The sequence below is a fragment of the Arctopsyche grandis genome, chromosome 3 (genome assembly GCF_051622035.1).
Source record: "Arctopsyche grandis isolate Sample6627 chromosome 3, ASM5162203v2, whole genome shotgun sequence".
NCBI classification, from domain to species: domain Eukaryota; kingdom Metazoa; phylum Arthropoda; class Insecta; order Trichoptera; family Hydropsychidae; genus Arctopsyche; species Arctopsyche grandis.
In genome coordinates, this window is record NC_135357.1 from 30,432,123 (window position 1) to 30,454,798 (window position 22,676).

The window sequence follows — 22,676 nt, forward strand, 5'->3', positions numbered from 1 at the left end:
GTGAAAGGTTTGATTTGCTGACAATATAAAAACGTACTATAAACGGAATATGCATTTATAGATGTGTCGTAGAAGAACATACACATAAGTTCATCGGTTGTGGTTATACAAAGCTGAAATGGTTGACTGTGAGGAAACGTTTATACCTAAGGGTATGATCAGACTGACCATAGTTGGCATAATGCTAACTGTAATGTTTTCATTTGAATTTGAATACGCTTCTGCGACAATTATCTTGCTCTTTACTGTCTTCCTTACAACGTCTGATCGTCCCTACTGGATATATGTGATATCGAAAACTTTCAAACGCGACATCAGGTAAGTCTCCATTATGGTAAAAGTTTTCGATGATACCTAGTTTATTAATTAAAAAGCATCGTACTCTCTTTCAGACTAATATTTAGAATTTTGAAAGTTATTTACACAATACGAGGATATATCAAGTCAAATATGACAGTGCCTAAGATATTTAGCGAACTCGTACAACGTCATCCACAAAAAATTTTATATCACACAGAAGAAAAACATTGGACATATAAAGAAGTCAGTGAAATCTTACATATCTTTTCGTCAACAGTCTATTTTTCTGACGTCATCGAACAAATAATTCGCTTTTTTCCGATTCAAAGGATTCGAAGTTCCTGGGGGCGTAGGCGCCGAAGGCGAAGCCCTAGGGCTTCGTCCCCTAGGGGGCGCAGACCCCGGGGGTTTACATATAATTTTTTATAAGAGACTTACCATATATCTTTGTTTGTTCGTGACAGTCAATTTAATAAATAAAAAAATGAGTATTCAAATAAATTTATATAAAATAAAACGATTAAAATAAATGTAATAAAATGTTTACTATTAGATTAGTCATGTTTAAGCGGTTTATATTACAAATACCGAGTGAAGCCGTTTTATAAAGCTAGTTTATTATAAAATGTAACTAATTAAATAGGGCAGGATTTTTTTTGTTATTGTTGAATTATTTTCAGTTGTTTGACTACTCCAATAAAATAGGCCACATGCTGATAGAGTTTGGTGTACGAAAGGGTGATAACATTGGTGTCATGCTTGGTGACGGGGGTGGTGCACATCACCCAGCTTTTTGGCTTGGATCCTCGTATATTGGTGCTCCGATAGCTTTAATTCCACCCCAATTCAAATCTTTCGCCCTGATCAATACTTTAAAAGCAGCAAAGGTTACTTATTTAGTATACACACATCATCTAGCCGAGGGTTATTTTTTTATGGATACAATTTGGCACTAAGCCGACTGACACATTACAAATCAACCTCTTGTCCGAATTATGTTAGCAAACTATAAAGTATGTTTCTAATTAATTATATTTTCTTTCTGTCACAACATAAAGGTATAAATTGATTCTGACATCGGCTTTTTGTAATGAAATATGCTATTTTATTGATTATTTGGGAGTACTTGTTTGTATTTTATACTTTTTGGTGGTATTTTTCATTTTTCAAATCTCTGAACGTACTACAAATGATGCATATATAATAATTGCGTGTAAAATGTATTTTATACTTCAGATAGTATATGTTTCAGCAAGCGTGACAGGTCAATTTGTCCAGAATTCATTTTTTTATTCAAAATTGTAATATAATAATTGTAAATATACATATATTTGCATTCAAATATATATAATAATTGTAAATATACATATATTTTCATTCAAATATATATAATAATTGTAAACATACATATATTTGCATTCAAATATAAACCTCAATAATACCAATAAGGATAGCGTTGCACAATGTATCAGTCAGTTCAGTGCCTCCTATATAAATATATATCCAAAAGATATATCAAATAATTTCCAATTAACGATTTGTAGTTATTAAAGAAATTCAAGACGATCCTGAAATAAAACACGTAAAGCTACTGCAGTATAACATTGATGTTGAGGTTCCAATGTTGAAAAATGTCGAGTGTGTGGCTACCAAATTGACAAAGATGTCCACGGCACCGTTCACAGAAGAAATAAAGAACAATTCATATTCTGATACTTTCATGTACATATATACGAGCGGAACTACAGGTTTACCCAAAGCAGTCATTATTACTCATTTGAGGTTCGTTTGAACTCTTAAAAACCAATATGTAAAACTCGGGTACATATTTGTTAAACATTTTTTTTTTGCTTTACGTTTTAGATTCTCTATTTTTAGTAATGTATTCAACAAGATGTTAAATATCAATGAAAACGACATAGTGTATACTCCATTGCCGCTACACCACACAGCTGGAGCCGTGCTGGGTGCTTCACAAGGACTCTTATTTGGTATTCCGGTTGTTATACGTAATAAATTCTCAGTGTCACATTTCTGGACGGATTGCATTAAATACAAGTGCACTGTGAGTAAAACTGTTTATATCATTACAACTCCATTAATTTTTCTTACTTCGTCCATACATAATGTTATTTTTGTCCTAAAAACGGGACATCTACCAATTTTTACGTAATAGTATGTGTGTTCAAGAAAACGCGTATTTTTTCATAGTTTTTATTTATTAATGAAAAGAACAGGAATGTTGATGAAGTAAATAAAAGAACAGGAATGAATAATATAAATATAAAAAAAATATGTTGTTTTATATTTTTCTGATGAACAAATTTTCGTAAGTATTACTGGGTTTGCTTTTAAATAAGAATGAAATTCTTGGCAGGATTTCTTAAAATTGATTTTAAATAACAACATCACTTTAAGAACTGCAATTGCGTTTTTTCGGTCGTCCAGAACTTGTTCATCTGTGAAAAGACTCCTTTCTACGGGTGCATTAGTTCCGGGCAGGCATAAAATGTATTCAATAATTATACGATATATATATATATATATATATATATATATATATATATATATATATATATATATATATATATGTATATATATATATATATATATATATATATATATATATATATATATATATATATATATATATATATATATATATAATAATTCAATAAATAAACTCTTTGAAAACGGGACATTCCGAAGCTGTGCTTGGGGACAACGGGACAGGCTACCTAAAAACGGGACGGTCCCGTTCAAAACGGGACGTATGGTCACTTTATCCATACATCTCACTTATGACTTTCTTTGCATTCATTTACATTGTTTTGGGTGTAAAGGACTTAAAACACCATAAAACTTTGCTTATGTTTGCTTATTTTATTAATTTTTAACTTTCTATGACCATTTATACTTTTATTAACACATATTCTCATAAATTGTATACGAGATGGGTAACAAGTTCAAAAAAAGTTTTCTATTTTGACATTTTATGCAATCTGTATGCTTGCATATATAATTGCATTAGTTTATTTTGAAATGTGTTTATATTGATAGCAGATAGTAAAAATATTGTGAAGCGGCAACGCTCGTAATCAAATACTCATTATCACACGAGTTCACATGTACTTATACATGAATTAGTACATTTTGATAAATGTCATTGACGTTTGATTTTAATTTGACCTGTATATAGCAAAAAAATTGCAGTGTTTTCGTCATCATTGCATTCCATGTAAATCAAACATGTTGATTTTTTCAGGTCGCGCAATACATAGGAGAAAGTTGTCGATTTTTACTAAAAACAGCCGAAAAATCAGGAAAAACCGAACCAGCTGGTCCCCATTGCCTTCGAATAATGGTTGGTAATGGATTAAAATCGGCGTTGTGGAAACCGTTCCAACGGACTTTCGAAATACCTGAAATATGCGAATTGTATGGTGCAACTGAAGGAAATACTATTATGCGTAAATAAATGCTTATAATTTATGTACTCATAATTCAGATAATAATATATAAGCTTACTTCGAAGAAGATGTTGGTTTACTCCTATCATTGTTTGGAATGAATTAAATTTGTTATTATTTTCGAATCATATCAAATGCGGAATTTACCATCGTACGTTTCATAGTCTACAACGCATTGAAATGATTACAATTAAGCAATACTATTCTATATACATATATATATATATATATATATATATATATATATATATATATATATATATATATATATATATATATATATATATATATATATATGATTATATACATATGTTAATTAATTTATAAATAGGTTTTTTGCAATACATATTGTGGCTATTCGCAGGTACTATATCTGCGAATTATTGACTATTTGCAGGTACTATATCTGCGACAGGCGCAAAGCCTTCTGCGCATGCGCTTGAACTTATAATCCGATTATAATTTCTTACATTTAATGTATGCTAGACTTGTTTAATCAATCGTTCATTATACATGAGGCAAATAAATTTCTCACGTTATTATAATAGATTTATATAATTTAGCTAGTTCGCGGCTCGTACTTGTATGTAGGTATTATACGTTGTATATGATAATAATTTTCTAACGATTAATAATATTAACTAATTTGGATTATATTTTTAGCTCTACGTCACTTTACGAGTTCGAACTAAATTTTAAGAGGTTTAAAACAAAATTTTAACAGTAAACACGCTGACAGTGACAGTTCACGCGCATGCGCAGAAGGCTTTGCGCCTGTCGCAGATATAGTACCTGCAAATAGCCAACAATTTGCATATATAGTACCTGCAAATAGCCAATAATTTGCAGATATAGTAACTGCAAATAGCCACAACCATACAGCGTGGCTCGGTCGTTAAGCTTCTGCTTAACACTGAGAGGCGCCGAGTTCGATCCCTTGAGCTGACCTCGATTGAAAAAGAATTTTTCTGAGTATATCTGTAATGCTGCTGGTCAGACCAGGATTTGTGACTCCTGGTTGATCGTTTCCTATCAGAGTTTGCCAATTTTCTCTGATTTCATTGTTGAAACGATTCCCGATTAAAAATTGGCTAAATATCCTTCCTACCCACTATGTCACCACTATTTGAGTATGATTAATGTAAATATTACAATAAAAATGTATGTACAATTCATAGATGTCTCGTTAATTGTCGAGTTTGTCAGTGTCTCGTAATTTAGCGACTTATGTATATAATAAAAAATGCTGTATTGTTTGTAATTTGGCCAGGAAGGCGCATTGGGGTTTACCTGTAATGCCTTCCTGGTATGAAATAAAATAAAATAAATAAAAAATAAATAAATAAAATATTGACATTAGCAATTTTACATGTTGATTTTTCAGTTAATATTGCTTCAAAAGTGGGTGCTATTGGATTTATTCCACGATTCTTATCATTTATATCACCAATGACGTTAATCAAGTACAGATATAAATTCAATTAAATGTTTTCATAATAATAATAACAAAATATTTATGTTATCAAATTATTTCTCGTATTTTCAAGATGTGATAATACAACTGGTGAACCATTGAGAGGCCCTGATGGATTTTGCATAGAATGTAAACCGTGTGAAGCCGGTATTTATTTCCAACAATTAATATTACGTCTTTATATCAGATAACTGTTATTATATATAAAAATGTGGCACATGCAGGTTTGTTGATTGCAAATTCTGAAAATAAAATGTATTCATTTGCGGGATACGCAGATGAAGAATCATCTAAGAAGAAATTACTACACAACGTTTTCAAATCAAATGATCTTTATTTCAATTCTGGAGATATATTAGCTATGGACGACTTTGGATTTTTGTACTTTAAAGATAGAATCGGTGATACATTTAGGTATTTTTCAATGAACGATGTGATATTTTCAACAAATCAAATGTTATAAGTAAAATATGCACATTTTAGATGGCGAGGAGAAAATGTATCCACGACTGAAGTAGAGAATGCTATTATTAAATTGAAGGAACTAGATTCTATTGTATATGGAGTGGAGGTAGTTTTAAAATGAAATTTTCATAAATACTATCATTGACATTAATACATATGTATATATAACTCGTATTTTAGATTCCTCATGTTGAAGGTAAAGCTGGAATGGCTGTAATTATAGACCCGGAAAGAAAATTAGACATGACTTATTTTGCTAACGATCTGAAACGAGTGTTGCCAATTTTTGCACATCCGTTGTTCGTTAGAATTGTATCAGAAGTAACCAGGACGAGCACATTTAAACCGATCAAAAAAGATTTTCAAATAGAATCTTTTGATATTACTCGTTTTAAAGACAAAGTGTTCTTTTTGGATGCCTACTCGTCGAGCTACGTTCCCCTGACGGAACAATTGTATAACGATATTTTACATGGAAAAATAAGGCTTTGAATTCAATAAGTATCGTTATATATAGTATAATTATAATAATTTGATAAATAGAAAAAATTATATATAAACACCACATGTTTCTGTTTTGTAACCGATCACGATGATATAATAATATATTTTGGTGATTGTCAAATATACAATTAATGTATTTATTGCTCATCTAATAGAATTTGTAAATTAGGTGTTGTAATTCAATTTAGTGCATTAATTTTTTTTTAAATAAATTGTTATAATTTCAGCTGATTTGCTGAATATATTTTATTTTTAATGGGTGTTTTTAATTTTTGGCTGAATATTTATAATAATAATGTGATACTATTTATGTATGAAACCTAGAAGTAAAATCTATTATAGCAGTATGCTGTAACAATAATGTAAAAATTTAAATTGGGACTATATTTTGGGTAAAAATTGGAATAAAAATGAATTATAACACAATAGTCTTAGGCCATTTTTAATATACATATGTATTGATACATTAATTCTAACTTGTTTATTTAAAAATACTTGTATGGGGCAATATAGCGGATTGGCCCAAGGGGACTGTCATTGCTAATTCATGATACATTAATGTAATAACTAGGGTTATAGGTTTTCACTATCGAATATTACATATGAGCCGTTATAATTAAAAGTGGCATAAGTCCACTTTTCTGTGTTTCAAGAAATATCTCGCAAAACATTTAATATAATGTTTTGCGTTTTACAATATTTAGCAATACTGGTGGCCTGTAATAAGTTTATTTTGCTTTTCCAAGATTTTGGATATTTATTTATTACAATCAATGTACACTCGTCATTACAGATCGCTCCAATGCGACGAGTATACGATAACGGTATACATAGAATATAATAATTAATCAAGTACAGAAATAATAATCATAGAGACATATATGGATTATTTTTAGGTTTTGTGCACAATTATTATTACAATTTTTATACACATAATAAACACGAAATTATAGAGATGTCTATAGATTTCAGATTACTGTGCATAATTTCTACAAATTATACACACAGATTTGTGACAACAGAAAATGATCTATTACCAATTTTCATGAACCGTTTCAACAATGATCAGATAAAATTGGCAAGCTCTGATATAGAAACGATCGATTTGGAGTCACAAAACCCCCAAATCTAACCAGTAGTTTGACGACTCGAACCATCGTTCTCAGTGGTGCTAAATATATACGCTACCATTAAGCCAAACTGCTGGCTATATCGAATGATAAACATTATGTTTTGATATATACATACATATATCGTATTGATAAAAATTTATGAATTAAATCAAACTGAAATAGTGTTTTTGGAACTGAAAATTGGACTTACACCACTTTTATATATAATGGCTCATTTACAGCGGAGGGGGTGCAAAGCTGAATGGGGTTGCAGTAGCTCGTTGACCATACCGGTGATTAATTACAAACAAAAATATCATGCATATGAGAGCTGCAGCCAGGCAGTCCATGTGCACAAGCCGCCACTGCTCATATATTAAACGAGTGCACCGTTAGAAATTTCAGTCACACATAGGCATCTCTAATAGAAATATAGCATACATGGTATGTACATATATGTTTCATAAGTTCAAGTGTATATTTCGTTCATTCATGAACATACTAGTTTGTTCATACGCGAACCAATCTGGCCAGTTTTAGTGAACACTAAAGAACCAATTGACAAACGAAAGAACATTATATTCAAATATCATTTAATTAAAATTTATAGTAGCTTTTCCTATGACGAATTTTGTTATTTTGACGAATTATATAAATATGAATTGTCATTATGAACGCGCAGACATCTTTAAAAGGCTTTTTTTGTATTAAATTTATTATATTCCACCCAATTAAATTGTAATATGTAGATGATTATTGGGCGTTAACTTTTTTAAATAGTAATAAATTGAAACTAACCCACCTTTTAGTGATTTTTGTTGGAAATAATCGATTGGTTGGAGGCATAGACATTCGTTTAACCCTTTGAATGCTGATCAACGCTGTAAGAACTACTTTCTACTTCGTAAGAACTTTCCATTTATCTCTGCAATTTTAATTTCAAAATGTGTTGAAAAAAGATGGTTGTCTTAACCCTTTGAATGCTAACCCTTTTTGCCAACAATCCCATGAGTATGAAATACGCTGATAGGCATTATTTTTTGAGTATGTTCAAAATAAACAGGAATACTACCCGCTTAAGCCTTTCTAGGTAGCATTAAAAAACATGCATTGAACATGTCATAGAAGAATTTCTCGATGGAAATCCCTAACTGCTGAGTATTTTAGATCGTGGCCTGGTATTTAGATTGTTTGCATTACATTTTAACAACGATGAAGAAGATATAACTAGTTTTGGAAAAATACATTAATTAATAGACTTGTTTTGTTTATTTTATAATGTTGCAAGATATATTAGAGAGTCTAAACACACATTTATAAAACTTAAAATCCTTGGCGGTAGTTATCTAGGGTTTGTTTGGATTAGCTACAATTTTTATACCTGCTTTCTATTGGATTTCTAAATAATTCTAGTTGGAAATGCTGGCGAAATTTTCAGTGTGTCGGGCTTTCAACAGAAAAGACGTCAGCACTCAAAGGGTTGAAATCAACGATTTTTTTTTATTTATCGTTCCCTTGATATTTTGATTTGATTTTTAAATGCTTTTTATTATTATGAAATTATGTTCACAATACATCTTATATCTATTTTAATAGCTGATCTACTGATCATTCTCTATTTTACAATTGAATTTAATTTGGTTAGTAATCATAGTATTATATTATTCGAATGTTAATCTACAGCATAATAGGAAAAATAGCTCAAAAACCTATTTACAATCAATTCCCTTGATATGAAGGAAGATTTCCACTAGGATTATAGTTGGAAATCCAAAATTTGTATTTGTCTCTCCAGTCTAATTACTGTACATATTATATTTATATTTTTAATAATATAAATAAACAATTGAATACCACTCATTTTATCAAATTTTTCTTAAAAAAAAATTGTGAATTGTTTGTAGTTTTATCAAAAATTTATTTACAAAACATTCTAGTCATGTCAAAGGTTAAAATTGATTATGATACTACAACGACTCTTATTTTCCGCTCGTAAATACTCCAATCAATTTAAAGAAGCAGCACATCTTCCACATTGGGATGACAACTTGATGACACTGGGATTTTATAAAAGTAAAAATGGATTGTGAAGCAGCCGTAGTTCCGAAAGGTGTAATCAGAACAGTTTTCATCGGAATATTTTTAACTATTGTGTATGGTTTACAATTTGGATACATATTCAACACGCTATTCTTGCTGATGACCATATTTTTGGTAACTTCCAACCGTCCATATTGGATATATGTAATAGCAAAGACTCTCAGACGCGACATCAGGTTTATCTTTGTTCAATTCGATTTTTGTCTTCTATGTTTTACTGTGAAAATAATATTTTTATAAATTTCAGTCTCGCAAAATGTGTAATAAAAACGTTAATTGCTATTAAATCGTTCACAAACAATAGTAAAACCATACCTAAAAGATTTTATGAACTCGTTCATAAGCATCCTCAAAATATATGTTTTTATACGGAAGAAGGCCGTTGGACGTATCAAGATGTAAATATATTTTAACTGTTACTATCAATTTTTGAGATGCAAATATATGAAAATTTGCTTTTAATTCTAGCTATTTGACTATTCTAATAAAATAGGCCATATGCTTAAAGAGTGTGGAATATGTAAAGGCGAGAACGTTGGAATAATGTTTGGTAACGGAGGTGGCGCTCGTTATCCAGCTTTCTGGCTCGGAACTTCATATCTGGGAGCTTCGGTGGCTTTAATTCCTCCACAGTTGAAATCATCAGCTCTTGCTCACACTTTAAAAGCGGCAAACATTTCTTGTTTAGTTTTTACTCATCATTTAATCGACGGTATGTTTTGATATTATCAATTAAACCAAAATATATGAGAAACTTCGGTATATTATATAATATTTAAAAATTACTGTTTAAAGTCATTGAAGAAATAAAAGACACACCCGAACTGAGGAACGTAAGGCTTTTACAATATAATATTGACGTAGATGTTCCGATGTTGGAAAATGCACAATGCGTAGCTTCAAAATTAAAAAATATGCCTGCAACACCACTCACAGAAGAAATGAAGTCGTGTTCGTGTTCAGATCCATTTTTATGCATTTATACTAGTGGAACAACTGGATTGCCAAAGGCAGCAATTATAACCCACTTTAGGTTTGGGAAAAAACTAAATTTCATATTTTATCCATAATACAAAAAATAATCCTCTTTTTTTTGCATTTCAGATACTTTCTTATGAGTTGTGTATTTAGAAATATAATAAATATCAGTACTAAAGACGTCGTTTATACTCCGTTGCCGCTGCATCATACAGCTGGAGGCATTCTAGGTGTGGGACAAGGAATTGTGTTCGGCATTCCGGTTGTTCTCCGCAACAAATTTTCAGTTTCAAACTTCTGGAAGGATTGTATTAAATATAAATGCACGGTAAAATACTGTGTTTCTATGTATTTATCTCATCGTTATATGTACTAAAAAACCTATAGGACGGGTTAAACATTTCGACCGTTTCCCGGCCTATGGAAACTCAGTTGAGTTTGAAAGAGGATCGTTTATTTTTGTTCAATTGTTACAATGGTTATTGTATGTACGAAGAGGTTGAGTTTCGGAGAAGTGATCTGGTTGAACTCCAGAGGTTCACTCTGGTGTTGGGAGCTGTTGCGTCGCTTTATATACGTTCTGGGTTGGAGCGTGCCGTGTGCATATGCTTTGTCTTCGTTTTCATAACACGTGTTGACCTATTTTCGAGGCGCGTGCTCGGTACACGTGTGGTTCAGCGCCAAGACGTCGTTCGTTTGAGAATGCGGGCATGTGCCACGCGTTAATGACTTTTCAGACACGTGTTAGGGTATCCTGATGACATCACTGTTGGGTTTCGTTCGTTTTACGATCGAGCGATGAACTCTTTCTTCTGGAATGGTCGAAGGGGTCGTTGCCCTTGAGTTATGCATGTTTGTACAGGATCGATGATGAGATCACTGATTTTGATTCGTAATAGCACAAGTCGTGCTAGATTCCTACAAACCAATCGATAAATGCTAGTGATTTTCGATGCTAAAATGTAATCCATTCAGTGATCTTTTCAGGTGGCTCAATATATAGGAGAAATTTGTCGATTTCTTTTGAATGTGGCTAAAAAGTCTGGCGAAAGTGATCCAGCAGGTCCCCATTGCATTAGAGTCATGGCCGGCAATGGGTTGAGATCATCGATATGGAAAACGTTTCAAGAGACTTTTAAAATTCCGAATATTTGCGAAATCTACGGCTCCACTGAAGGAAATACTAACCTGGGTAAGTGGGTCATAATAATTATAATTCATTTATTTTATAACAATTATCTACCGATAATAATTATAATTTATATATTTCATAATAATTGTAATTAGTTTATCTAGTAATAATTGTAATTTATTTATGCTATGATAATTATAATGATCGTTCCAAAAGTCACTATTTATCGGAAAATTATATATTTTCAGTAAACAATATATCAAAGACGGGAGCTGTGGGATATATTCCACGGTTCTTATCATTTATATCGCCAATTAAAATAATAAAGTAAATATTATTCTATTTTTGTATCTAATATGAGTTAAAAAGCTGTATTGTGATAATAAATAAATGATTATCTTTCAGGTGCGATAATTTAACGGGTGAACCAATAAGAGGTGATGATGGTTTTTACATAGAATGCGAGCCATGTGAAGCTGGTGCCTGTTTTAATACTCTTTTATCATAATTACTGATTGATTTATTTATTTTTATAAAGGATTATTACATTACAGGATTATTAATTGGCAGAATAAATCCCAAAAGCACGAGTCTGCACTCATTTACGGGCTATGTAGATAGAGATTCGACAAAAAAGAAAATATTACGCAATGTGTTCAAATCTGATGACACATACTTTAATTCAGGAGACATTCTGGTCATGGACGATTTTGGGTTTTACTATTTCAAAGATAGAACTGGTGATACGTTCAGGTACATTTGATTGAAGTTTAAATTTATTCTTGTAATAAGGTCGTTTCACAATAATGAAACATAAATTCACAGGTGGAGAGGGGAAAATGTGTCTACGACGGAGGTAGAAAATGCTATAATTAAATTGGTCGGATTGGACACTGTTGTTTATGGTGTGCAGGTATGACCAGTTTCAATATGTTTTTTGGATTTGTACTAATTTTTAAAATAATCAATATTTGTATGTGTTTTAGTTACCGAATGTTGAAGGTAGAGCCGGAATGGCTGTGATAGTTGATACCGAAGGCAAACTAGATATTAGTGATTTGGCTAAAAATCTGATAAAGGTACTGCCACCTTTTGCTCATCCCATGTTCATTAGAATTGCGTCCAAGGTGTCGATGACGACTACTTTTAAAATGATTAAAAGAGATTTACTCAGGGAAGGTTTTGATATTAAACTTATTAAGGACAAAATTTATTATCTTGATAATTTTTCATCGAGTTATATTCCCCTGACAGAACAACTTTATGATTACATCATAAATGGAAAAATTAGACTATGATTTTAATAAAATTTATTGTATTATCTTAATAATTGATGAATTTTGGATTGTATTTTTGATTTTTACACCTTTGTACATTTATTCTTTTTCTTTTGTTTTCTGTTTTTTCATTTTATCGTGTTTTTCTGCTTTTTTTTTTTAAATATATTTTATTTGTGATTTTTCTGTTTTTCATAATCAAATGTAGGCCATTGTGGCGCATTAGGTTCTTCCTGTAAAGCCACAATGGTCCATAACTACTTTTAAATAAATATTGCATTTGTCAGTAAAATAAATGTATTCGTATATTTTTTATATCCAACCACTAGAAAATTTGGAATGTTACCTGTAACTTTTAATCATTTAAATGTAAAAGATTTTTTAGATTGTAAATGATTTAATGATCATGAAATGTCCAAGAACATACATATGTATGTACATATACATATGTAGTTTATTGAACATATCATGATCATTAAAACTATTCATATATCTGAGTTACATCATTCTGGTAATTGATTTTTTTTAATAGTTGCCTTTACTTTTTAGCAGTTTTGGAAATAATATTTTTTCCTACTTAAAAGTACCATTTTTTTCATAAATGTATGTTTGTATTTGGCTTATGCCAAATGTATTTTAATATTGTATGTAAGTTTTATTATTTTATACATTTTTATAAATGGTTACATTATTTTAGTTAGTATTTTTATCTTATATAATATGTAACATTGGGGCAACCTGTCATGTTATAGCTATTATTATTCTTTATTTATTTTTTTTATGTATTTATTATGATAATAAAAATAAAATGAATACATATGTATAAATTATATTAAATTTTAACTATACATAATTATTGTTTCTCCTCGAAAAATGCCAAATCAGGAATTCTCAATTCTTAAGTTTCTCTAGAATTTTTTAATTACATACAATATTAAAATACATAGTGCATTTTATTTTATTATTAAACATTAAATTTGTAAGACCATTTTTAAAATCTTTACAACCACAGCCTTTTTTTATACCGCTGCACAAGGGTTTGTGCCTTATGTTTCAAAATATCCATAAAAAGGTGTCAGAACTCACTTACTGTCAAGTTTTTAATTGCAAAAGATTATTTTCAAATTAAATTATATAGAATATTCGTTTGAAACACAAGGTTCCGGAACGCCGTTCCACCGCCTTATATGGGAAAAAAGCTCTGCTTATTAGTATTCGAGAATTCGAAATCGAAAACTAAAAATCATCTAGAAATCAGAATGCCTATGTGGTATTTTAAGTTGTAATAATAAAAACAAAATATTGATAGTTTTCATAATTTTATATCATTAATCATTCCTTCACAAAAATAGTTTTGCTTGAAAAATAAACTAAGGTTAAAGGTTTACGTTATTGATTATATACAATACACAAATGCACGTCTAGACATTTCAGTCATACACAAATATCTGTAGTAGCACATACATATAGTATAACTTAAGAATTGAATGTGAATTGTGAAGGTACGGAGAGTGGTTTCATTAGAATAGCAATCGTGCATATACTTTTTTAAGATTCGATATATATCGTAAGAAATTTCAATTACACATAAACATCTTTAGTAGTGTGAAATATTAAGTAGAAGGTATCCCTGCGATTTCATAAAACAAGTTAAGTTTAGAATCAAAATGGATTGTGAGGAAGCAGTGATACCGAAAGGTTTGATTAGGACTGTTATATTAGGCTTGCTTTTGCCTCCCATATTTATCCTGGAATTGGGATACTTTTCAACGTCATTTATCTTAGTGGCAACTGCTTTTCTCTTGACTTCTAATCGCCCATATTGGATATATATAACAGCGAAAACACTCTTTCGTGACATCAGGTTGTCTTTCTTTCAATTAAAATTTTTCATATTAAAATTTCCATGTACATAATACTAATTAGTTATATATTTTAGACTTATAGACTATGTTTCGAGGATTTTGTTCACCATTAGAGGATTTAAGCAGCTCAATGCAACGGTGCCTAAAATATTTAATAAATTAGTACAGCGTCACCCACAAAAGATAATTTTTCACACGGAAGATGGACAATGGACATATCAACAAGTATATATTACATATTGTATTTATTTTCAGATATTTTAACCGTTCTGAGATTGATTCTACCATAAGATTATTTTTCTAGTTGTTCGATTACTCCAATAAAATAGGCCATATGCTCAAAGACTTTGGTATAAAGAAAGGAGATGCTGTCGGTATGATGTTTGGTGATGGTGGAGGCGTACGTCATCCAGCATTTTGGCTTGGATCTTCATATTTAGGTGCACCAGCAGTTTTAATTCCACCAAATTTGAAATCTATTCCTCTAGTACATACAATAAAAGCAGCCAATGTTACTTGTTTAGTATACACGCATCACTTACTTGATGGTATGTTCAGATTATGTTCATTAGATACTATTAGATGATTTATATCTATTATATTACATTGTTTGTAGTTATTAAAGAAATTCGGGACGATCCTGCTATGAAGCATGTGAAGCTTTTACAATACAATATTAACGTTAACGTTCCAATGTTAAAAAACGCCGAGTGCGTCGTTTCGAAATTGGAAATAATGCCAACTACACCTTTAACAAATGAAATGAACGAGTCTTCAGGTTCAGACCATTTTTTGTACATTTATACAAGTGGAACTACCGGTTTACCAAAAGCAGCAATCATCACACACATGAGGTTCGGTTGAAATTGATCACCCGATGCAATATGAAATTCCACTAATGCATCCTTATTTTGCATTTTAGATACCTAATGATCAGTACTACAGCCCACAAATTGTTGAATATGAATGAAAATGATGTGTTGTATAATCCGTTGCCACTGCATCACACATCTGGAAGTTGTATTGGGGTCGGACAAGGGCTTGTTTTTGGCACTTCTGTAGTTATTCGCAATAAATTTTCAGTCAGTCACTTTTGGACGGATTGTATCAAATATAAATGTACTGTGAGTATGTATATAATTGAAATATATGTATTTTAATATATGTAAATATCTCATACACACTTATCGGGGCGGGTTAGATTTAGCTTTATGTATATATTTTTTTGGTATTTCAATAAGTATATGTTCAATATAAGTAGCATTTACAGTTACATATGATTATGTAATATTTAACTTGGCTAACTGTATTTCTTTGTGACAAATACAGAACATTGGGATGTCAAAATAGGGTAGGGGGTTAAAAAATGACAAAAATGTATTGCATAGAAACTATAATTGTCATCATAATCGACTCATTTAAATTGTAATAGGTGACTATATATCGCATTCACATGTAGCTAAAATTGAAATAGCAACGTTTCTATGATACTAGATTCATCGAGACAAATGCAAAATGCTAAATTTTCGTTCAAGTCTTATATATGTATGTATATATACAGATCTACATTTTACATAAAAAGGTTACCATTATTAATCAATACAACAAAAAAATCTAAATCCATCTATCCGTACAAAATCCATCCATCCGTCTTATGTATGGTTATAGATTATGGCTATGAATATTAATATTTTGTTTGACCATACGTGTATTTTTAGATATTATAGTATTTGTTATTTTTTAGGTTGCGCTATATATAGGTGAAATTTGTAGATTTTTATTGAATGCTGCAGAGAAATCTGGAAAAATTGATTATGTGGGTCAGCATCGTGTAAGAGCCATGGTCGGCAATGGTTTGAGGTCAACATTGTGGAAGCCATTTAAGCAAACTTTTAATATACCTCATATTTACGAGTTCTATGCTTCGACTGAAGGGAATGCTGCTTTAGGTTTTTTTTGTTTCATTTAATTTATAATCTAATTTTTATGTAACTTCAACCATGTATTACAAATACTAAGCGAAGCCGGGTAAAAAAACTAGTATATAATAAAAATAATAATAACAATATACGAGTTATTATTAATAATGACTATATATTTCCTTATTATAAATACGGTAACATTCAACGAAAACCCTTTTCTAAGACTATAAAAAAATCTTAGAGATTCATTGTTTTCAAATCTCTAAGATTTTTTTATAACCTTTATAATTTTATAATTTTATAACCTTTTTCCAATATTTCCAATATTTTTATACTTTAGTTATGTAATGTGCTATTTAATCATATTATAGCTTTCATTCTTTTCCTTTTCATTTGTTTATTTTGTATTTACCTTTTTCATTTGTTTTATATTTGTAAATTTCAATTTCTTCTTATATTCTATTTTATAACCTTTTTCCAATATTTTAATACTATAGTTTAATTATGCAATGTTCTACATATTTTGTCATGTTATAGCCTTTATTCTTTTCTTTTTCATTTATTTTCCTTATATTTATCTTTTTCATTTTTTTTTTATAATTTTTGTAAAAATCTGTAATTGGACTCGGATGTTACATATATTATATATTTACTATTTGTTTTTTTATACATATCTATGTACATCCCGTTGTCTGTTGATTTTTCTATAAATAAAATAAATAAATAAATAGTCTTAGAAAAGCGTTTTCGTTGAATGTTACAGTATTTATAATAAGGAAATATATAATCATTATTAATAAACTCGTATATTGTTATTATTATTTTTATTATATACTAGTTGATTTACCCGGCTTCGCTTAGTATTTGTAATATAAACAGCTTAAACATGGCGAATCTAATAGTGAATATTAGATTCGCCATTCTTTTGTGAAAAGAAAAAATATTGAATCGTCGTCATAAAAACTTTGTTTTGTTTTCGAAGTTCCAACCAAAAATACTTACATACTTTTCTGTTAACCTTAATATTTTTAAGAAAAAGCTTGATGCATTTCTTAAACTTTTAAAGGATTTCTGTAATTCTTCTTTCCCAATATCTTATTTACTTTTTTTCGGTTAAAAAAATATATATTGGTTCAGTTGCGGTTTTCGGTTTTCGATTCTCTCGTATTTAAATATTTGCAAGTAGATGTAAATCCACCCACACCGTCTATACCTCTCTTTATACAGCTTTTCGCTATAGCTTATTGTGATCATACACATAATTAAAATGTCAAAGGAGAATATTTCCTAGCGTGTGCAGCTTGCCGTTGGTGCACTGCGGAATAGAGAACGGATTATGATGTATGTAGCTAAAATGCAGACAAAATACATTTTTTTTTATTCATACTTAATGACTTTCTCTAAGCTTACCAACTTTTCATCAGATCCTGCTTTTAGGAATAAAATGCGACAACAGTTTGGAAACAATCTATGTAATAGTTTGTTTTATTCTATAAGTTACTTTTTACACGTATGGGTGTATTCACTCTTGCTTTTCCGTTCACATGTGTTTGAATCGCGCAATTTTGATAATTAATTAATATCATTAATATAATTAATTCCATTTATTATATCTATGATAATATAATTAATACCATTAATTCTATCATTCCCAAAGTATACATATATGTATATTAATTTTACTGAACTGAAAAAATCATCGATTCGGTTTCGGTTTTCATTCCGGCAACAATGACGGTTAATTTAGTATTCGGTTTTGGGTTCGGTTCCGGTTCGGGTCAATTATTCTCATACACACTATTTCATGTTTTTAAATGTGGTGGTAGTGAAAAAAAATATTAATTTATAATATGATGCACATAAGTCATAATAATTACACCTAATGATGTTTTATTTTTTATTAAAATAATTGCTTTTCAATTTTGATGTTTGAAGTTTATTAACAGAACTTTGGACTATAATTATCTCATAATAACAGATTTTTAATAATAATAGGAAATGATACTTACAGTATAATTCCACTATTTGTATATAATAACTAAATAATAAATAACTACTCGACGTTACGTTTGATGTTGTTAAGCAAGACGTCTACTTAAAAAATTAACCTAATAAAATGCTTGTAAAATAGCATTCATTTGCTAATATATCAGGGCTATGGAGTTGCTTCGAAACGTATCGACTCCGACTGCAACTCCGGCTTTCACTGTATGCTTCGACTCCAACTGGAACAGTTTTAGTTAGATCGACTTTTCTTGCCAACATGTAAAATTGTTAGTAATAACAATAATAGCGATTTTCAGCAAATAGAAAATTAAAGGAATTAAAATCACTAAAAAAATTTACTATTTATTGAATTATTGGTAATGAAATAGGTAAAAAAACATTTATAGTGTATGAATTTCATACGCAAACAATAAAACAAAATGCAACAACAAATAAACTAGGTTTTAGCCACAACAAATAAATTCATGGTTTTTATAAAGGAATTATTAAATTTCAATTTATTACTTCAATAAAATTGGAGACTAAATTTATAACTAAAGAAAATATATAAACGTTGTAAAAAGAAGTCGAAGTTTGAATTGATTTGTCACATTTCCGTGACTCTGACTTTGACTCCGTGGCCCCGTAATATACTCCATCCTATACTTTGTTTGTCTTTATTTCGCAAACAGACTTAAATATAGTCAATTTTTGGTCATTTAATTTAACAGATTGTTCCAAACTTGTTCGATTTCATTTAACATTAAAATATTAATTAATAATTTCGTACGTTTTGTATTCAATTAATTTCTAATCTATAAAAATACTTTTTATTAATTTTGATGTGGCAGTAAATTATATAAGAATAGCTTTTATTAAGTACATATGTGCATATATGAAGTTTTAATTGTATTTTAAATACATCTTAATTATTCATAATTTAGTTATAATCTAATAAACAACACAATTAATATAAATTTCCAGTAAATTTAACATCCAAGGAAGGTGCAATAGGATTTATACCACGATTTTTGTCATCTGTATGGCCTATAAAAGTTATCAAGTAAATATATTTTAATTATACATACATACATATCCATCTTACGGAAAATGTTTGAGAATAAATAAATCACTTGTTCCCTTTCAGATGTGACAAATTGACAGGAGAACCAATAAGAGATCATAACGGGTACTGTATTGAATGTAAACCGTGTGAAGCTGGTATTAATTATTTGCTATTCGTTAACATTTACCATATTCCTAATTATATTTTTGCTGTTTCAAACTTTAGGCATATTTTGTACAAAAATTTTAGGTTTATTGATTGGAAAGATAGTTCATAATAATAATATCAATACCTTTAATGGCTACTTAGATAAAGAATCAACAAGGAAAAAGGTGCTACACAACGTACTTGAATCTGGTGACGCCTATTTTAACACTGGAGATATTCTAGTCGTGGATGATTTTGGATACTTTTATTTTAAAGATAGAACTGGTGATACATTCAGGTGCTTAATATTTTTTATAAATTTTATATAAAGATGAACCAATCTGATATTAAAAGCCTTATATTCATTATATAATAGATGGAGGGGAGAAAATGTATCCACAACAGAAGTAGAAAATGTTATTCAGAAAGTGATTGGATTGGATGTTATTATTTATGGAGTGTCGGTATGTATTTATAAATACAACATTTTGTGTGATGTTTTATTTAGATTTTCCTTATACATATGTGTATATATATTAAAATATTTTAGATTCCTAATGTTGAAGGTAAGGCAGGAATGGCTGCAATAGCAAATATTGATGGAAAATTAGATTTGAACAATCTATTGAAAGATTTGAAAAAAATATTGCCACGTTATGCGATTCCTATATTTATTAGGATTGTTCCCAATGTTTCTACTACGGTGACGTTTAAATTGATTAAAACGAATATGCAAAAGGAAGCTTTCGATATTAACCATATTAAAGATACAGTATTTTTCCTTGATGATGGTTCTTCGACCTACGTCCCGTTGACCCCGGACCTTTACAGTGATGTTATTAGTGGAAAAATAAGATTTTAATTGAAAATAAAAGTTGTTAATTGAATATCGTTTACAGTTCTTTCATATCATATTACTTCATGTTTTTTATTTAAAGAAGAAAATTTTAGCATGCTCTATAATTATAATAGAAATTCTTTTGTTTTAATGGATATTTCAAATAAATATTTTATAATGTAATTTTAAATGGTTTATTTTCTACTTATTACTTATTATTAATCAAGGTTATAGTGGAAATAGTCACTCTAACTGTATACATTTTATGCGGTATAGATTACTTTTTATAATTGTTTCATAGACAGCATATAAAACATTATTGAATTAAATTGAAATACTGAATTAAAAAGGGGTTTGTAAAAATGATCAGTAATTTGGACGTCAAGCTATCATTGCGTGTTTGGAATTAGATCAGAAAACTTCCATTTTATTTATATGAAATGCTCTCAGTTGCGTATCATCAACAGTGTGGTTTAAAACAGTGCTTCCCAAATTGGGGGGTCACGACCCCCTGGGGGACCGTAGGATTTCTCTCGGGGGCCGCGAAAATATTCAATAGGAAGTACAAATATTCATTTATGAATATTTTTCCACATTACATATTTAGGGAATGTATATATTTAAGGAAATATTTCCCAAACTTGAATGAAGATGAAAGGAACAATTGGATAATAACACCATTTGCCAAGTCCTTAAAATATGATCATATTACGTGGACAGCCCAAGAAGAGTTTCGAGATAATTTGCTCGAAGTGGAATTTAATGAAAAAAGTATTTCAAAATTTTGGTTAAGGCGACAGCAAAAATATCCTGCTATTGGAAAAGAAGCCCTGGTAACTCTTATTCCTTTCGCGACTACGTACCTATGCGAAACAGCATTTTCGTCATTACTTATATTAAAAAATAAGCAAAGGTCATGCCTTTCCACAAAGACTCTGACGGAAGATTCTGACATTGAACTCGATATCGATTTTTTATGTAAAAACATGCGACCTCATCTATCGCATTAAATTGTTTCATGTGTGTATAGTTTTTATTTAAAAAAAAAAAAGGTTTTAAGCAAGTTCCTATAATTTTGTGCTGAATATAAGTATGTGTATTATAATTGCAATAATTCCGGCCAAATAAACCTTTTAACTAGAAAAAAAAAATTTTTAGGGGCCGGGAATTAATTCTTTCACATTTAAGGGCTCGTGACATGAAAGTTATTGGGAAGCACTGGTTTAAAACATTAAAACGGTTTGAAAATTAGAAAATTCAGGTATTAAAAAAAGTATCAGTTTAATGTAATACAAACTCAAATTAATAAAAATTAAAAATGTAAGTGTAATGTTTTTTTACTAATTCTTAAAATTACTGATGCATTCACTTTCACTGTAGCATTGCAAAAATGTTGTAAAGTGAATTATATTGTTAGCACTCATAAACTGAAGCAATAAAATGAAATATTGGTTAAATCCGATTTTAATTTTTCAAATTTTCTAATAATATACTTATTACATACTTAAATATTGCGCTCGTTGATTTCCAATAATCCTAGAATTACCCTATTTGAACGCTCCAAATTTAGAACCACTATAAATGTTTATTTCATTATAAAGTAAATCATTAATGCTTATTTAATGATTACAAAATATTTTAAAGTCGGCGAAATCAAAAAAGAGAACATTTTGAGCAAATTTTACAAAAAGAGAGAGAGATAACAAAAGAAGGACACGTTCTCTTGAAAAGGGACCTTTTGGAAAACTTAGTATATACATACATATGTACTAATTGAACAATAATATATATATATAGTATGTATGTATACAGTACATATTTATATCAGTCAACTTGAGAGTTAAATGTGGGTTGTGAAGTTACAGTAATAATGGTTTCATTAGAATGGCAATCGTACACACTTTTTACTATCATCTTTTATTAGTTTTGACATATTTCATAAGAAATTTTAATTACACATTTGATTTTTTGATTTTTAAATGCCTTTTATTATTACGAAATTATGTTCACAATATATCTTATATCTATTTTAATAGCTAC

At 29.7% G+C, this 22,676-nt stretch overlaps 3 protein-coding genes across 7 annotated transcripts; all 3 read left to right on the forward strand.

Moving 5' to 3' along the window:
- Positions 1–94: 94 nt before the first annotated feature.
- LOC143909501 (long-chain fatty acid transport protein 4-like) lies at positions 95–6,259 on the forward strand. Its single transcript, XM_077427509.1, has 11 exons — positions 95–318; positions 393–543; positions 981–1,224; positions 1,845–2,082; positions 2,164–2,365; positions 3,566–3,770; positions 5,155–5,233; positions 5,318–5,391; positions 5,469–5,658; positions 5,728–5,815; positions 5,890–6,259. Exons 1-11 carry the CDS (start codon positions 119–121, stop codon positions 6,199–6,201), a joined length of 1,983 nt encoding a protein of 660 aa, XP_077283635.1. The 5' UTR covers positions 95–118; the 3' UTR covers positions 6,202–6,259.
- A 2,970-nt stretch (positions 6,260–9,229) lies between these two features.
- Positions 9,230–13,100, forward strand: LOC143909220 (long-chain fatty acid transport protein 4-like). 4 transcript variants are annotated; one of them, XM_077427121.1, is made up of 11 exons: positions 9,230–9,601; positions 9,673–9,823; positions 9,894–10,137; positions 10,221–10,458; positions 10,530–10,731; positions 11,391–11,595; positions 11,784–11,862; positions 11,941–12,014; positions 12,090–12,288; positions 12,361–12,448; positions 12,522–13,100. In XM_077427121.1, the coding sequence occupies exons 1-11, from the start codon at positions 9,405–9,407 to the stop codon at positions 12,831–12,833; spliced, it is 1,989 nt and encodes a 662-aa protein (XP_077283247.1). In that variant the 5' UTR covers positions 9,230–9,404; the 3' UTR covers positions 12,834–13,100. The 4 variants fall into 4 exon arrangements, with proteins under 4 accessions (XP_077283247.1, XP_077283249.1, XP_077283250.1 ...); XM_077427123.1 differs by having other exon boundaries at positions 9,318–9,601; positions 9,919–10,137; XM_077427124.1 differs by lacking the exon at positions 9,673–9,823 and having other exon boundaries at positions 9,351–9,435.
- A 1,144-nt stretch (positions 13,101–14,244) lies between these two features.
- Positions 14,245–20,816, forward strand: LOC143909391 (long-chain fatty acid transport protein 1-like). Of its 2 annotated transcripts, none has more exons than XM_077427352.1 (12): positions 14,245–14,379; positions 14,468–14,676; positions 14,752–14,902; positions 14,982–15,225; positions 15,294–15,531; positions 15,600–15,801; positions 16,422–16,626; positions 19,570–19,648; positions 19,733–19,806; positions 19,901–20,096; positions 20,175–20,262; positions 20,349–20,816. In XM_077427352.1, exons 2-12 carry the CDS (start codon positions 14,480–14,482, stop codon positions 20,658–20,660), a joined length of 1,986 nt encoding a protein of 661 aa, XP_077283478.1. In that variant the 5' UTR covers positions 14,245–14,379; positions 14,468–14,479; the 3' UTR covers positions 20,661–20,816. The 2 variants fall into 2 exon arrangements, with proteins under 2 accessions (XP_077283478.1, XP_077283479.1); XM_077427353.1 differs by having other exon boundaries at positions 14,473–14,676.
- The last annotated feature ends 1,860 nt before the right edge of the window (positions 20,817–22,676 follow it).

Excerpts from the sequence above, each read along its gene's own strand:
- LOC143909501 (XM_077427509.1), top strand. The coding sequence starts at position 119 with ATGGTTGACTGTGAGGAAACGTTTATACCTAAGGGTATGATCAGACTG. Across the intron at positions 544-980 it reads AACATTGGACATATAAAGAA|TTGTTTGACTACTCCAATAA; the intron begins GTCAGTGAAATC and ends AATTATTTTCAG. Across the intron at positions 5,392-5,468 it reads ATGTAAACCGTGTGAAGCCG|GTTTGTTGATTGCAAATTCT; the intron begins GTATTTATTTCC and ends TGGCACATGCAG.
- LOC143909391 (XM_077427352.1), top strand. The coding sequence starts at position 14,480 with ATGGATTGTGAGGAAGCAGTGATACCGAAAGGTTTGATTAGGACTGTT. Across the intron at positions 15,226-15,293 it reads CACGCATCACTTACTTGATG|TTATTAAAGAAATTCGGGAC; the intron begins GTATGTTCAGAT and ends CATTGTTTGTAG. Across the intron at positions 16,627-19,569 it reads TGAAGGGAATGCTGCTTTAG|TAAATTTAACATCCAAGGAA; the intron begins GTTTTTTTTGTT and ends ATAAATTTCCAG.
- LOC143909220 (XM_077427121.1), top strand. The coding sequence starts at position 9,405 with ATGGATTGTGAAGCAGCCGTAGTTCCGAAAGGTGTAATCAGAACAGTT. Across the intron at positions 11,596-11,783 it reads TGAAGGAAATACTAACCTGG|TAAACAATATATCAAAGACG; the intron begins GTAAGTGGGTCA and ends ATATATTTTCAG. Across the intron at positions 12,449-12,521 it reads CTGTTGTTTATGGTGTGCAG|TTACCGAATGTTGAAGGTAG; the intron begins GTATGACCAGTT and ends TATGTGTTTTAG.